The 18,051-nt window shown below is 41.3% G+C and overlaps 1 protein-coding gene across 2 annotated transcripts in view; it reads right to left on the minus strand.

Moving 5' to 3' along the window:
* Positions 1–4,608, minus strand: part of LOC129812015 (bromodomain adjacent to zinc finger domain protein 1A-like) — a 46,136-nt gene extending 41,528 nt beyond the window's left edge. For both annotated transcript variants that reach the window (XM_055863895.1, XM_055863894.1), the window contains exons 1-3: positions 4,462–4,608; positions 3,995–4,145; positions 2,282–2,560 (exon numbers count right to left, since the gene is read on the minus strand). In XM_055863895.1, coding sequence (XP_055719870.1) covers positions 2,282–2,560; positions 3,995–4,107 — 392 coding nt within the window. In that variant the 5' untranslated portion in view covers positions 4,108–4,145; positions 4,462–4,608. The remainder of the gene's footprint in view (positions 1–2,281; positions 2,561–3,994; positions 4,146–4,461) is intronic.
* Positions 4,609–18,051: the final 13,443 nt, after the last annotated feature.

Raw genomic sequence — 18,051 nt, forward strand, 5'->3', positions numbered from 1 at the left:
ATTTCAATGAGAGCTTGGTTGAAAATCTGCCACCTCAGAAAAAATCCAAACAGGAAGTGGAACTTCAGGTTTTTGCCTGCCATATGAGTTCTGTTATACTCACAGACATAATTAAAACAGTTTTAGAAACTTCAGAGTGTTTTCTATCTAATACTAATATGCAAGTATTATCAACTATGACTGAGGAGCAGGCCGTTTACTCTGGGCACCTCTGTGGACCTTTCATCCAAGCTACTCAATACTGCCCCTGCAGCCATAAGAAGTAAAACCATAATGTAAATTACACTTACTCAATACAAAATGTATTGGCTATACATTTCAACTGCAAATGGCATGCACCGATGACAAAACATTAAAGTTAAATGCTTGCCGCACTGGTTTTAGTCACACTTTCCAATTTAGCTAATCTTCTCATCATGAATAAAACACAATGGCCCGAACGGTAATATCTGCGTCAACTAAATAAGCCCACTAGCATTATACTGTTACTGTCTGGGCCTATTGTTTGTATGAAGGATGAGTCAGTGTTGACTTTGGCGCCAGTCCAGGGTCACACATAAGTGGCACAGATTGCTTGCTAGCTAGCTACACTAACTACCTTGCTGGCTAAATAGAGCCTAACTACATTGCTGGTTAGCTAGCCTGCTAACGTTAACCAAGTGAGCATGCGTTGAGGACAGGGCTGCTTGCTTGAGCGTACTTTTGATGACTTACTTATTCAAATATACTGTCGCTGGCAAGCTGCTCACAGTCAACTCACTATGCCCACTCTGACTCTCACGTTGTGACTTACAGAAAGAATGATGTTGAATGAGGAGCTCGTTGAGGCAACCATTGAACATTTCTAAAAATAACAAATTAGCACACGTATTTGTTCATTCTATGTACATAATAGTGGTGCTTTACCGGTGGAATAAAGGCCGATACAAATATTTCTGTTAGCTTTATTATCGGCAGATATTAAATCTGTCAACCGAGTTATCGGTCGGGCTCTAAAAAAAAAAACACATCCAATCTTGAATGAAATAAGTGTAGTAACTATTAGTAACTGTACTTGTAACAATAATCATGGTATTAGAATTGAAATAATAGTCATTGGTAGATGCCCGGACTTTAACAAGAGTATTTGTAACTTGAGACATGCCCTCACTAATACCTAATCCACTGGCCTAACCAAAATACTAGGCCAGAAACACTGATGCCTGCTTAAATGCCTGCGTACAGGCATTTAACTTAGGCACATCAGGCTAAGCACTCAAGTCAGAAACAACTGACAAGAGCATGTTGGCTGAGTAAATCCCTCAGAGCCCAGCCCAGCCACAAGCCACATGGCAATTGTCCCTGCATGCGCCTGCTTCCCCTATGCCTTCTCCCTCCCTCCTCCCCTGCTGTGGGTCCATGTTTCTTCTTGTCTGGCTGGCTGCCTCTCTGCGCTGCCTACCGCCAAGCCGTGATGAGGTGATGTCTGGGACAACTCCTTGTGCTGGCTTAGCCAACCACAGCACTCGCCTTAGCTCCACCCACTCACTACTGTTGTGTTATCTCCAAACAGCAAGGTCAGCTCACGATGGCTGACTGATCTCCTCTCAGAATACAGAAGAGGGCCCTTTATAGTGATTTAATCCATATGCTCAGTAGATTCTATAACCTAAGAGCCAAAGGATTACAGACTGGTGGTATGAGGGTTAATGGTTAGAGTTTTGCTAAATAAGATTGACCTGTGGGTATTGTACAGACAAAGCTGGCAGATATGACGGAGGGACACAGAAGTCATTGGACCACACCCAGTCATCAGTTCTCCTCTGGTGCCCATCTCCAAACAGCTCACGCCAACTCGACCATGTTGACAAAACAATGTATCTGTTTACTACAGAGCACATGATTCCACTGTCAAAGAGCTGGAATCTACTGTCACAGAGGTAATGCTAGCGAACATAAAACATTTAGTGAATTTTCCTTCGGCTAAATAGGGAAACCATCAGTGGCTCATAAGGAGAGACAGTAAAAGGCATTGAACTCTTTCAGGAAGATGATTTAAAACCAAATGGTGAAAAGTGAAACTGATGACACTGGATGAGGTCATATATGTAAAATAAAGTAAAACTGAAGATGCTAGGTGAGGTCATATGGATAAAACCAACAACACTTGTGATGAGGGTAGGTGAGATCATCATAGGGATAAAATTACTACCTGACACTGGTGTGACTAAGAACACCAAGAGTACAGTAAAGTAAAGCTGATGATGCTAGGTGAGGTCATATGGATAAATCAACACTTTACCTGGTACCGGAGCGGTTCACAACATCCACGATCTCCCCAGGAAAAAACCTCTCCCTGGCATAAGAATACACATCATCACAGATCTCGTGGAGCCGGGTACGGTATGTGAGGGCTGTGAGGTGCAGCAAGGGGACCACCAGGGATGAGGGGAAGCTCTGCAGGCTACGACGGCCCCTCTTCTCACTCTCCAGTGCTTCCAGGTAGGTCAGGCCAGGTTTGCCTGTCACCGCACAGCTCCACACTAGGCTGTTACACAAGATGGTCCTCTCAAAGAACTCACTGTGGGGAGACAGGGTGGTTCAGGTCATTGCATATTCCCTCATGTGTACTACTGTGGAGGAGCTATAGGAGGACAGGCTCATTGTAATGGCTGGAATGGTATTACAATGAGCCTGTCCTCTTACAGCTCCCCCAACCAGCCTCCACTGGTGTACTACTTTCAACCAGGGCCCTAATGTGTGACAGCATGAAATGAGTGTTCACCAATTTTGCACGTTTTCTGGATAGAGGCAAAATATTGTTGCCCACACAATCACAGGAGGCCAGGAAAACCCATGCTCCCCAGATCACTGTTGAAAACATTGCTGCATACAATTTATGCCCTGCTTATCTCTGTATACTGTAAACTTGAGGCTTTTCCAAGGTCTCTGCACATAGACAGGATCTTGAAAAACCTCGGTCCTGAAGTTTCTTTAGTCATGTTGATAAATCTGTCACGAGTAATTACAATTCCAAAGAAACCATACATCACATTTTTTTTTTTTTTTTTTAAACAAACATAAAATAGTCCATCTTCTAAATAGTTTTAAAATAATAAACAAAACTAAGTTGTCCATCACTGTACTAAATTTGCAATAAAAACATACCATGGCCAACTTGTGGTTTGTCTGGAATATATGGATCTGGCTGCCATTGTTTACTTTTTTGGGTCAGAGTTTGTTATTCGTTGGTAAGTCAAAAATGTGTCGTTGTCTATGGGTAACAATTTGCCCCCAAAAATATTCACTATCAACTACATAACACAGTTAGCATTTTTGATTACTAGTTAGCTAGCAACAATAAACAATCACACAACAATAGCCCCGACCACGTTTCTCACGCTGAGACAGAAAAGTTGCGAGGAGCAGATCTGCCCTCATCCTTCGACTTATGTGAGCAGAAAACCGTCCCATAACTTTCAACAAGATTGGTACATCAACATATTATTCGACAGATATTACATTACATTGTGGCAATAACAACCATAACTCAAATTAAAGTCGACTCAAGTTGAATAGTTTGCAGCGCTAGCTTCTAGCTGGCTAGCAGGCCCAACTAAATACTTGGTTAGCTCAACTGGTAGAGGTAACGTTAGCTACACGCTTCAACACTAGTAGCCGCTTGGCTAGCTAGTTAGCAATGATTTAGTTAGCTAGCTAACGTTACGCCTAACAAACAATGACAACTGAACTGGATATAAATTGCAGTTCTGACCCATTTCATCTGATGGCTAGTTAAGTAGGTGCCAGTCAGACAATACATTAAAGATATTGAAACTAGTTTATAATAGTAAGTATTTTGTCGGTCTTCCAACATTGCAGTTGATTTTAGCTAAGTAACGTTTGCTGTCACTTCGGTTTAACTTTTCTCACTCGAGTTGAGACAATATTTGATAGTGATTTTCTATAATGATTCTGACATTGTAATTAAGTTATTTGTTTGGACTTCACGTACTCATAAGTCCTGAAGATTTCATGCGTGACTTTGCAAAGGAATACTTCTTCATCTGGTTTTAGGTCCGCTGGGGGCTTCTGTCTGACGAAAGGCTTTCTGTGGAGAAGCGGCATCTTTCTTTATCTTCGTCTTCTCTTGATCGGTCCTCTGACTTTCAAAAGAAATGAGGGAAAAAGAAAGCCAGAAATACTTATTACATAAAAGTTAACAGTAAACATAGCCAATAAACAAAGGGCAATGACCCGAATATTGTAAAAGTTGACGACAATTTAAGAGGAAATCCAGCCTTTGTTAATGACACATGCTTCCCAGTCAGTCTCACACACAAAAGTGAAGCTATTCCAACCAACCACATGAAAATGTGCTCAATGACTGACAATCTATTTCTGATATTATCAATAAAAACGCCGATGTTCAAACCGGATAACAATGTTGCATACTAGAGGAAGAATACAAGGGAGGTTTACCGGTTCGGTTGTGGATCGTTGAAACAATAATACGCGGGAGAAATATACAAAAAGTCCGAGGACTGCCCCACTTCTCCGGCGGACCGACACCGTCTTGACGACAAGTTTGATCAGCTCTAGTTGTTCACAGACAAGGAAGCGTTTGGGATGGGGTGGGGTGGGGGGGGGGGGGGGGGGGGGGTGGTGGCCTGAGTGAAGAATCTTTTATTGGTTGTTTGTCCCGCCACTCGCATCATTACCACCAATCACGTTAATGTTCATTGAACATCAAAAGAGTGAAGAAGCCATCTTTTGTACTACTGAACCAGAGCATACAGCATTTTTACAGATCTAAGTGAAAGTCATCATAATCAGTTCCAACATTATAGCAGATAAACAAAATATTGAGGGTTATTGAAGACCTATATTCAAGATGGTGTCGCTTGTTTAGCACAACATGATGACTGCATGATGCCTGTCTGATGTAGGTACGGAGCTTTATAACCAAGGTGCCAAATCCTCCAAGGAGGTTGTAATTACAATGGCCACAGAGTCCATATGAAGCACTATTAAATCTCTGCAAAAATGATGGGTTTCAATGATTGAGAGGCAATGCCATGCTGTTGGAAGGCAAACAGAATTTCCTTACAGCTGGTGCCAGTTAATAGCCAATTTCTGCACAATTATGCTACCCTCCCATGAAGTCACTGAATTGTAAAGTACATGACATTATCCCAGTGATAGTTTGGATTTCCTGTCACAGATCACTTGGTCATCTTGATAGATTGTTATTCCTTGAACATGATATGATAAGGCCCTATACAAAAGCATATCTGCATTGCAGCAGAAAGTCCATTTCCAAGGGACAGAAAGTCTGAAGGGATGTTTGGTCTTCACTCGGGGTCACAGATCCTATAAAGGTGTATCTCTTTGAATGCGTCCGGGCCACCGTCCTTCCCCAGATAGACGTTGTAATCCAGAGGTACTTTATCTACTCACTGGCTAAGGTTGATCCCTCCCTGAAGGACGAGCACAGGACAGCATTATAAGTGTGCATTATGCTTGACGTGACACATCATAGAAACGTTAAATTCTCAAAGTGTGGAAAACAGACATTTTCAGTAAAAAGTTTTTTTATTAACCTTTATTTAACTAGGCAAGTCAGTAAAGAACTCATTCTTATTTTCAATCCCAGCCTAGGAACCGTGGGTTAACTGCCTTGTTCAGGGGCAGAACGACAGATTTTTCCCTTGTCAGCTCGGGGATTCGATCTTGCAACCTTTCAGTTGACTAGTCCAACACTCTAACCACTAGGCTACCTGCCGCCCTAAGTAAGTAACAAAGTAACGAAAAGTAACGAAAGTGCTTCCTGGAGGCTTGAAACTATAATCAATAGAGCACAAGTGGAATACTTTCATGGTGGTCTGGGTCATCACACTTTTTTTAAACGAACTGAAAGAATGAGGGACTACTTAGACTTGTCCAATAAGAAACACTAATTTCTGTTATCAGTTGCAAACAGTGTGCCCAAATTAATACACCCCGGGTAATGGTGTCCAATGTTTACCTACTTCATTTGATAATTGGGCTGTAGAAAGTACTCAAACACATTGTTCATGATGAGAAAATCTGAATTCTGTAACAGGGAATCCTGAGTCATGTTATCTGCATGGATGACCTGTGGAAATGTGAGACAATGAGAGAAAGCTGTGGCACTTATATATTCTTCAAAAATATAAGACAAAGATAAGTTCAAGAGACAAACTCAAATCAAATTGTATTTATCAAATGCACAGAATGCAACAGGTGTAGACCTCACAGTGAAATGCTTACTGAAAAGCGCTTAACCAACAATGCAGTTTTAAGAAAAAAAGTGTTATTAAGTATTTACTAAAATAAACTGCAGTAAACATTTTTTAAATAACATTTTTAAAACGTTGTTGTTGAAAAATAACAAATAATTAAGGAACAACAGTAAAGTAACAGTTGCGAGGTAATATACAGGGGGTACTAATGATCACTTTATCTGTATTCGGTCACTGAAGCCATACTTCTCCACAGCCATATTTTGAAGCCTGAAAAACTCTGCACTGATCTCTACCCCAGCAAGCCGAGCTGCAGAGCAGTACAGGTACCCCTGAAGCACAAACAGATGACTGGAAGAGTAAATACTTTTGTGCCAAAGCATTCATGAAACTGATTTTCCTGCAATATTGTCCACCACTAGTCTCCCAGTCACTGGTAGGACATGCTGGAACAGGAACTGGAGCTCCAGTATGGAAGAGTGCGAGATTAACTCAGAATAGAAACATAAAAAATAGACATTCATTTTGACACAATGCTGCTGACCCTCATCTTACACATCTACTAATTATTGATAGGCCATTGTAACTCAAGTAAGTACAATAGTTGGCCATGCAAGGCAACAAACCTGCTCAGGGGAGCTGTTCTGTGAGAGCCACATTTTAGGCAGTAGTTGTGGCTCATCTTGCCCTCCTCACAGAGTGTATCTACTGTCTCCTCGACATACAGGAAAGCATCCTCATGCAGTATGGGTTGGGGGTTCTGCTGGGTCTGAGTAATCAATTAATGATAAACAGAATTAGGCCTATGCTTTGTTGAAGCCTGTAAGCAGGAAGTCATCCCGCTGTAGTTTGTTTTATTTGATTCCTCACTGAAAATAAAAATGTACACACACCTTGCACCAAATACAAGAACCCAGCTAGTAAATCTGGTGTAAAAGTGTTTGTTGTATCATGAAAGCAATTACTGTTACACACCTTCTGAATATCCAAGGAGTCCAAAAGAAGACATATCCTGAGATCCTATGAAGTACTTTGAAGTATAACCTTTTGATTGTCAACCAACCCATCATCCACTTTATCTGCAAGAAACAAAACGGACTAGCTAAATTTATACAGTTGAGTCAATATTATCATACATGAACATGGTATGGTTGATTACAGTTGCGGCCCGTCATTCAGGGCAGGTGGGGTAGAGCCCCATCTGTTTTGAGTCCCACCTGTTATGCTTAAAATTTAAATTAAATAGAAATCAGAGAGTTTTTTTTATTCTGGCATTAATTCGTGTCACATATCAGTTTGTAAACGATCTATAAAAATATCGATATATCCTTGAGTTTATAAAGCTGCATACACACATGGTCTCTTTCGTGAGTGATTCAGCCTAGCTCAATGCTTTCTGTGGTGGAAGGGCAGCCAGCGAAAGTACAGAGCATAGGCGTTGGTAATGTTCTCTAGTTGCACCGTGATTGGCTCAGTGTTTTGTCACTCATGAGGACACTACGTCACCACAGAATCTACAGGGAGAGCTAGGCAGTTCAAGCCCCTTTGGGTTCTGCCATATATTTACAGCAGAAGTGCCCATCAAAGAAGGCTCAAGGTCCTAGAGTATGCTGTGTTTCGTGTAGGCTTCCCATGGCATGACGTTTTGATATCCATGTAAATCTCTCTCGGACAAGGTGATCTTTATCAATATATTCACCTGTATTTACCCCCCCCCCCCCCCCCCAAAAAAATGACCCGCTAATTAGCTGCTAATGTGGCTATCATAAAGAACTACAAATGCCATGTTGATCTGGACGAGACTCCTGAATCGAGGCAAAGGTAAGAATCTCTGGATTAACTATCTAATGTTAGCTAAATGTAGTAATGAATAAATTGGCAACATTTCTTTAAATTGACAATTCTGTGAACTGTCTTGTGCAAGTTTTAAATTGACACAATACCTGTTAGCAAAGGTGTCAGCAATAGATGACGTGCTGGAGCTTGCAGGGATTTGCAGTTTTGTATGATATCTATTTTGATGCTAATTAGCATTTTCGAATCCGAATCCGTCACGCCAAGGTAAGCTACACGAAACGCAGCAGACTCTATGACCTTGAGAGCCTTCTTGGACGGGCACTTCTGCTGTAATTCTATTTCTAAAATCTGTTTATAAAATTTTCAATGGGAAAAATAAATGGTGGAAAAAACAATGGAATCATTTCCCTGTTTGACCACTAGGTTTTATGGGTATTATTATGACAGTGGGACTCTTCTGGCCACAGATAAAATAATGTCAAATCACGTTATGTCTACCATAGCTTTGATTGGACTGATCATGTCAACATCATGTGTTCAAAATCTTAGCTAGCAAGCTAGCTAGCTAGACAAGAAGTCATCATTGCGAATCACGTCGACAATCTACAGCAAAATCCTTTTCAATCCTTGTCATATGAAGAGAAATGATAGATAAATCATCTCAGGGGCTCATCTGCCATTGGACATAAACATTATACTACAAGTTGGAAATCGCTAATTCAACAATGAGTGCGTAAATTCAACAAAAAGTGGTTTGGAAGGAATCAGTGGCAAAGCGATCACTATTTTGCTCCCCCTACCTGCTATTAGATGGAGAGGGTTCGTGGTAATGACTGAAGCAGAAAAAGTGGAATCAGAGTCTGGGTTTAAGCATTTAAAACATCTGTCTGAAAGGGTCTCTTTTCCAGGCTTCAAAACATTCACACGCAACACCTTGGGCTAGAAAAGGTATAATAGATTGGCCATGCTGTCAATCCGGTATGACTCCATCCAGAGAATGCCAGGCTTTGATGACAAAGTTTGATGACAAAGTTTACCCACAAGAAGGACCGCTGGTCACTTGTTCAAGTGAGCACAACAACTGTGAGTCCAAAAATATTTATTGTATGCTGCTGCATAAATGCTGTAATATGCCAGGGAGATATGTATACTGTAGCTAAGAAAGCAATACTAAGTGTATGTTGTGTAGTAAGCTGTTAGTTGCCCATGTGTGTCACCCAGGGTTGCTAGATATAGCTGAAATGTATAGCCCAGTGACCTCTCAAATCCCGCCTATAAAGTATGCAAAAATATTTTTTTCAGCAGCAAGAGAGGAGTTGACACATTTATCCAATAAACCCTTTTTCCATAACGTTATCAAGTGAATTATGAAGGAATATCAACGTAATTTGACTGATGACAGAGGATCTCGAAATCTGCAAGAAACACTTTGACAAAATTCAAAAAACAAATGTCAGGCTATTTTCTGGCAACTGTGCAGTTATTATGTGCCAGACTACAAACCGTTATAAATGGCCAATTTGAGAGATTGACTAATTATTTCAATAGCCATAGGCTACTGACAAACATCTGGGTTTATAATCGCAATTCAACTTTGTCATGGTTTGATGAGCTATAGCCTAAAGCCCCCGATAGGCCAATAACTAATTTCAGGGAAAAGTCCACAATGAAACTGAAATTTGCCTAAATGATACATTTGCGATAGAGCTGTGACCATGACCGCAATTGATAACGTTCAATTTAATTAACTAAAAACGGATATTAATAATTGCCTAATAACACAAGTTTCACGTTTCTGACCTTATTTTCCTTTGTTTAGTCTTTATTTAGTTGGTCAGGACATGAGCTGGGTGGGTATGATCTATGTTGTCTGTTTCTATGTAGGGTTTCTTGTTTGGCCTGATATGGTTCTCAATCAGAGGCAGGTGTTGGTTGTCCGTAGCTTATGCCTGTCCATACCATAACCCAACCACCACCATGGGGCACTCTGTTCACAACGTTGACATCAGGAAACTGCTCGCCCACACGACGCCATACACGTAGTCTGCGGTTGTGAGGCCAGTTGGATGTACTGCCAAATTCTCTAAAACGAAGTTGGTCGCTTATGGTAGAGAAATTAACATTAATTAAATTCTCTGGCAACAGCTCTGGTGGACATTCCTGCAGTCAGCATACCAACTGCACGCACCCTCAAAACTTGAGACATCTGTGGCATTGTGTTGTGTGACAAAACCCCACATTTTAGAGTGGCCTTTTATTGTCCCGGGCACAAGGTGCACCTGTGTAATGATCAGACTGTTTAATCAGCTTCTTGATATGCCACAACTGTCAAGTGGATGGATTATCTTGGTACTAAGAAATGCTCACTAACATGGACGTAAACAGATTTGTTCACAAAATTTGAGAGAAATAAGCTTTTTGTGCGTATAGAACATTTCTGGGACCAACACTTTACATGTTGCGTTTATATTTTTGTTCAGTATACAGTTGAAGTCGGAATTTTACATACCCTTTAGCCAAATACATGTAAACTCAGTTTTCACGATTTCTGACATTTAATCCTAGTAAAAATTCCCTGTTTTAGGTCAGTTAGGATCACCACTTGATTTTAAGAATGTGAAATGTAAGAATAATAGTAGAGAGAATGATTTATTTCAGCTATTATTTCTTTCATCACATTCCCAGTGGGTCAGAAGTTTGCATACACTCAATTAGTATTTGGTAGCATTGCCTTTAAATTGTTTAACTTGGGTCAAACGTTTCAGGTAGCCTTCCACAAGCTTCCCACAATAAGTTGGGTGAATTTTGGCCCATTCCTCCTGACAGAGCTGATGTAAGTGAGTCAGGTTTGTAGGCCTCCTTGATCACACACACTTTTTCAGTTCTTCCCACAAATGTTCTATGGGATTGAGGTCAGGGCTTTGTGATGGCCACTCCAATACCTTGACTTTGTTGTCCTTAAGCCATTTTGTCACAACTTGGGAAGTATGCTTGGCGTCATTGTCCATTTGGAAGACCAATTTGCTACCAAGCTTTAACTTCCTGACTGATGTCTTGAGATGTTGCTTCAATATATCCACATAATTGTCTTGCCTCATGATGCCATCTATTTTGTGTAGTGCACCAGTCCCTCCTGCAGCAAAGCATCCCCATAACATGATGCTGCCACCCCCGTGCTTCACGGTTGGGATGGTGTTCTTCGGCTTGCAAGCCTCCCCTTTTTTCCTCCAAACATAACAATGGTCATTATGGGCAAACAGTTCTATTTTTGTTTCATTAGACCAGAGTACATTTCTCCAAAAAGTATTATCTTTGTCCCCATGTGCAGTTGTAAACCATTGTCTGGCTTTTTTATGGCAGTTTTGAAGCAGTGGATTCTTCCTTGCTGAGCGGCCTTTCAGGTTATGTTGATATAGGACTCGTTTTACTGTGGATATACAGTGGGGCAAAAAAGTATTTAGTCAGCCACCAATTGTGCAAGTTCTCCCACTTAAAAAGATGAGAGAGGCCTGTAATTTTCATCATAGGTACACTTCAACTATGACAGACAAAATTAGAAAAGAAATCCAGAAAATCACATTGTAGGATTTTTAATAAATTTATTTGGAAATTATGGTGGAAAATAAGTATTTGGTCACCTACAAACAAGCAAGATTTCTGGCTCTCACAGACCTGTAACTTCTTCTTTAAGAGGCTCCTCTGTCCTCCACTCGTTACCTGTATTAATGACACCTGTTTGAACTTGTTATCACTATAAAAGACACCTGTCCACAACCTCAAACAGTCACACTCCAAACTCCACTATGGCCAAGACCAAAGAGCTGTCAAAGGACACCAGAAACAAAAGTGTAGACCTGCACCAGGCTGGGAAGACTGAATCTGCAATAGGTAAGCAGCTTGGTTTGAAGAAATCAACTGTGGGAGCAATTATTAGGAAATGGAAGACATATAAGACCACTGATAATCTCCCTCGATCTGGGGCTCCACGCAAGATCTCACCCCGTGGGGTCAAACTGATCACAAGAGCGGTGAGCAAAAATCCCAGAACCACACGGGGGGACCTAGTGAATGACCTGCAGAGAGCTGGGACCAAAGTAACAAAGCCTACCATCAGTAACACACTATGCCGCCAGGGACTCAAATCCTGCAGTGCCAGACGTGTCCCCCTGCTTAAGCCAGTACATGTCCAGGCCCGTCTGAAGTTTGCTAGAGAGCATTTGGATGATCCAGAAGAAGATTGGGAGAATGGCATATGGTCAGATGAAACCAAAATATACGTTTTTGGTAAAAACTCAACTCCTCGTGTTTGGAGGACAAAGAATGCTGAGTTGCATCCAAAGAACACCAAACCTACTGTGAAGCATGGGGGTGGAAACATCATGCTTTGGGGCTGTTTTTCTGCAAAGGGACCAGGACGACTGATCCGTGTAAAGGAAAGAATGAATGGGGCCATGTATCGTGAGATTTTGAGTGAAAACCTCCTTCCATCAGCAAGGGCATTGAAGATGAAACGTGGCTGGGTCTTTCAGCATGACAATGATCCCAAACACACCGCCCGGGCAACGAAGGAGTGGCTTCGTAAGAAGCATTTCAAGGTCCTGGAGTGGTCTAGCCAATCTCCAGATCTCAACCCCATAGAAAATCTTTGGAGGGAGTTGAAAGTCCATGTTGCCCAGCAACAGCCCCAAAACATCACTGCTCTAGAGGAGATCTGCATGGAGGAAAGGGCCAAAATACCAGCAACAGTGTGTGAAAACCTTGTGAAGACTTACAGGAAACGTTTGACCTCTGTCATTGCCAACAAAGGGTATTTAACAAAGTATTGAGATAAACTTTTGTTATTGACCAAATACTTATTTTCCACCATAATTTCCAAATAAATTCATTAAAAATCCTAGAATGTGATTTTCTGTATTTTTTTTCTCATTTTGTCTGTCATAGTTGAAGTGTACCTATGATGAAAATTACAGGCCTCCCTCATCTTTTTAAGTGGGAGAACTTGCACAATTGGTGGCTGACTAAATACTTTTTTGCCCCACTGTAGATACTTTTGTACTTGTTTCCTCCAGCATCTTCACAACGTCCTTTGCTGTTATTCTAGGATTGATTAGCACTTTTCGCACCAAAGTACGTTCATCTCTAGGAGACAGAACGCGTCTCCTTCCTGAGCGGTATGACAGCTGCGTGGGTCCATGGTGTTTATACTTGCGTACTATTGTTTGTACAGATGAACGTGGTACCTTCAGGCGTTTGGAAATTGCTCCCAATGATGAACCAGACTTGTGGAGTTCTACCATTTTTTTTCTGAGGTCTTGGCTGATTTCTTTTGATTTTCCCATGATGTCAAGCAAAGAGGCACTGGGTTTGAAGGTAGGCCTTGAAATACATCCACAGCTACACCTCCAACTGACTCAAATGATGTTAATTAGCCTATCAGAAACTTCAAAAGCCATGACAAAATTTTCTGGAATTATCCAAGCTGTTTAAAGGCACAGTCAACTTAGTGTATGTAAACTTCTGACCCACTTGAGTTGTGATATAGTGAATTATAAGTGAAATAATCTGTCTGTAAACAATTGTTGGAACAATTACTTGTGTCATGCACAAAGTAGATATCCTAACCGACTTGCCAAAACTATGGTTTGTTAACAAGAAATTTGTGGTGGTTGAAAAACAAGTTTTAATGACTCCAACCTAAGTGTATGTAATTTTCTGACTTCAACTGTATATATACAGTACCAGTCAAAAGTTTGGATAAACCTACTCATTCAAGGGTTTTTCTTTATTTATACAAATTTCTACATCGTAGAATAATAGTGAAGACATCAAAACTATGAAATAACACATATGGAATCATGTAGTAACCAAAAAAGTTTTAAACAAATATTATATTTGAGATTTGAGATTCTTCAAAGTAGCCACCCTTTGCCTTGATGACAGCTTTGCACTCTTGGCATTCTTCCGACCAACTTCACCTGGAATGCTTTTCCAACAGTCTTGGACGTCCCACATATGCTGAGCACTTGTGGGCTGCTTTTCCTCCGCTTTGCGGTCCAACACATCCCAAACCATCTCAATTGCGTTGAGGTCAGGTGATTGTGGAGGCCAGGTCATCTGATGCAGCACTTCATCACTCTCCTTTTTGGTCAAATAGCCCTTACACAACCTGGAGGTGTTTTGGGTCATTGTCCTGTTGAAAAACAAATGATAGTTCCACTAAGAGCAAACCTGATGGGATGGCGTATCGCTGCAGAATGCTGTGGTAGCCATGCTGGTTATTAAGTGTGCCTTGAATTCTCAATAAATGACAGACAATGTCACCAGCAAAGCACCCCCACACCATCCATGCTTCAAGGTGGAAACCACACGTGGAGATCATCCATTCACCTACTCTGCGTCTCACAAAGACACGGCGGTTGAACCAAAAATCTCAAATTTGGACTCATTAGACCACCAGTCTCTTATTTTTATTGGTTTCCTTTCGTAGTGGTTTCTTAGCAGCAATTTGACCATGAAGGCCTGATTTACACAGTCTCCTCTGAACAGTTGATGTTGAGATGTGTCTGTTACTTGATATGTGAAGCATTTATCTGGGCTGCAATTTCTGAGGCTGGTAACTCTAATGAACTTATCCTCTGCAGCAGTGGTAACTCTGGGTCTTCTGTGGCGGTCCTCATGAGAGCCAGTTCCATCATGGCGCTTGATGGTTTTTGCGACTGCACTTGAAGAAACTTTCAAAGTTTTTGAAATATTCCAGATTGACTTTCATCTCTAAAAGTAATGATGGACTGTCATTTCTCTTTGCTTATTTGAGCTGTTTTGCCATAATATGGACTTGGTATTTTACCAAATAGAGCTATCTTCTCTATACCACCCCTACCTTGTCACAACACAACTGATTGGCTCTAACGCATTAAGAAGGAAATAAATTCCACAAATTAACTTTTAACAAGGCACACCTGTTAATTGAAATGCATTCCAGGTGACTACCTCATGCAGCTGGTTGAGAGAATGCCAAAAGTGTGCAAAGCTGTCAAGGGAAAGGGTGGCTACTTTGAAGAAACTCAAATATATTTGTATTTTTTAAACACTTTTTTTGGTTACTATTTCATAGTTTGCCTTCATTATTATTCTACAATGTAGAAAAGAATCAAAAAAAATTAAGAAAAACCTTTGGTGTGAGTTGGTGTGTTCAAACTTTTGACTGGTACTCTATGTAGAGGACCGTCAGTATACTCAGGTGAACTGTAGTTGCCCTCCAGTGGGTGGAGCACGTACAACCCGTTAAGAGTTATAGTATGCTCAGATTCTATGTCTATATTAAATAGTTTATCTGGTAAATCTAATAGGAATGACATACTATTGGAGTTATGGAGAATTTAGATGCTGGGTGTAGCAGTGAGATGCACATTCGGGTGTGTTAGGGAATGAAATTGTAGTCCAGTTAGCCAAAAGAGCTTAAAAACGAGAGATAATTGATGTTCCACTGGGTGGAGGTGAGGCCAAATGTAAGAGCAGAGCCATTTTGATAGATGTGTGGCAGAAGAGATGAAACTCTGAGCCCAAGGGCCAGCATTTATATGCCCTCCAAAGAAAGGTCAGTGGACCAGATTAGGAAGGAAGAGGTGGCGTTTGGTCGATTGCGTTTAGGACATTGAACTAATTACACCTGGTGGCAAGCATGTAAATGGTTTGTGTCTGCAGTGTACGGTTGAGGAAACGGTGGAGCATGTGTTGTATGTTGAGGGGCGGGAAAGAGTGAAGTGTAGGGTCATTGAAGTTAGGAAAGATTTGTGGGAGGGGGGTATATTACTAGTTAGTAGGGCTCTTTTTCCCCCTCAGAAGTACGTAGGATTTAGAAAACCGTGAGTGCCCACACTCCAGCACAGTTGGTAGCAGCATGCACCTTTAACGTTTGCGGACCGCCATCATGTCAAAGAGGAAGAAAAACCCACAGACACTGCCTCCCTTGGAATGAGTGACAAATCTGTGGGCACCGTTTGTCACCATTATAGTGCAATTTATGTATTGTGGCTTCGCTGGCATGCATGATGCATCAGAAACAAAGAAAAAAAAATAGTTTGCCCCATTAAGCCTTACATGCTAAAATCGCTTTTGGTTGATTTAGGCTCAATTTAGCCCATTCATAGACGGTAACGCTAGCGCTTTAGTGTCTATTCACTTACATCTGCTGTGGAAGGGAAATGCCCCGACATCACACAAACACACTGTCTAAATGTTAATACACCTCGATTGGGATATGGTTTTGAACTTTCAAATCTGAGAAAAAACATTGTTTAAATACAAAAGAGACACTTACTGTACGCAGTTCAGCACAGTTGCACGAGAATGTTTTGAATACCACATGTTCCCATATGGAAATGTCAAACGGCTCATTAGAAATGGGAGCGCAAGGTGAAAGTATGTGTAATACCTTGGCTGGAGGCTGCGTTGCTGAAAACACAGGTTGTAACTTTGCTAATGTGTCCAGTTAGTGTATCTTTTGTATTTGCAAAGGATATCTGACTAACCTGGTAAAATAAAACTCTTTGGACAAGGATTATTAAACATTTCTAAACCATAACGTCAAGATTGTAGTTCACATTGAGGCAGCTGCAGTTCACTTTCAAACGAGTGGCCTACAGCAGTTGCCCGACCAGCATGGTCTGAGCAAAGTGCAAAAAGAGAAATGTAAAACTAATGTCATGCTACTTTTACCATGAGGCTGAGAAAACATTGCTGTTGAAGCCAATTTCCAGCAACTGTACACACACTGCATTCAGAAAGTATCCAAACCCCTCGACCTCTTCCACATTGTTAGCCTTATTCTAAAATGTATATATTTTATAAAAGGTCAATCTACACAATGACAATGCAAAAACAGGTTTAGAAATGTCAAATGTGTTTAAAATAACTGAAATATCACATTTACATACAGTAAGTATTCAGACCCTTTACTCAGTACTTTGTTGAAGCACCTTTGGCAGCAATTACAGCCGCGAGTCTTCTTGGGTATGAAGCTACAAGCTTGGCACACCTGTATAAGGGGGGTTTCTCCCATTCTTCTCTGCAGAGGATCAAGCTCTGTCAGGTTGGATGGGGAGCGTCGCTGCACAGCTATTTTCAGGTCTCTCCAGAGATGTGCGATTGGTTTCAAGTCCGGGTTCTGGCTGGGCCACTCAAGGAAATTCTGAGACTGCGTTGCCGTGGCTGTGTGCTTAGGGTCATTGTCCTGATGGAAGGGGAACCTTTACCACAATCTGAGGTCCTGAGCACACTGGAACAGGTTTTCATCAAGGATCTGTACTTTGCTCACTTTCTTCCCTCAATCCTGACTAGTTTCATAGTCCCTGCTGCTGAAAACCATCCCCACAGCATGTTGCTGCCATGTTTCTTCCAGAAGGTAAGCTTTGCATTCAGGTCAAAGAGTTCAAACTTGGTTTCATCTGACCAGAGAATTTTGTTTCTCATGGTCTGAGAGTGGGCTGTCGTGTGCCTTTTACTGAGGAGTGGCTTCTGTCTGACCACTCTACCATAAAGGCCTAATTGGTGGAGTGCTTCAGAGATGGTTGTCCTTCTGGAAGGTTCTCCCAGCTCCACAGAGGAACTCTAGAGCTCTGTCAGAGTGACAATACGGTTCTTGGTCACCTCATTGACCAAGGCCCTTCTCCCCCGATTGCTCAATTTGGCTGGGCAGCCAGTTCTAGTAAGAGTATTGGTGGTTTCAAACTTCTATTTAAGAAAAATGCAGGCCACTGTGTTCTTGTGGACATTCAACGCTGCCAAAATGTTTTGGTACCCTTCCCCCAGAGCTCTGTCTCAGCACTCTACAGCCAATTCCTTCGACCTCATGGCTTGGTTTTTGCTCTGACATGCACTGTCAACTGTGGGACCTTATATAGACAGGTGTGTGCTTTTCCAAATCTTGTCCAATCAATTGAATTTATCACAGGTGGACTCCAATCAAACCGTAGAAACGTCTCAAGGATGATAAATGGAAACAGGATGC

The sequence above is a fragment of the Salvelinus fontinalis genome, chromosome 15 (genome assembly GCF_029448725.1).
Source record: "Salvelinus fontinalis isolate EN_2023a chromosome 15, ASM2944872v1, whole genome shotgun sequence".
In the NCBI taxonomy this organism is placed as follows: domain Eukaryota; kingdom Metazoa; phylum Chordata; class Actinopteri; order Salmoniformes; family Salmonidae; genus Salvelinus; species Salvelinus fontinalis.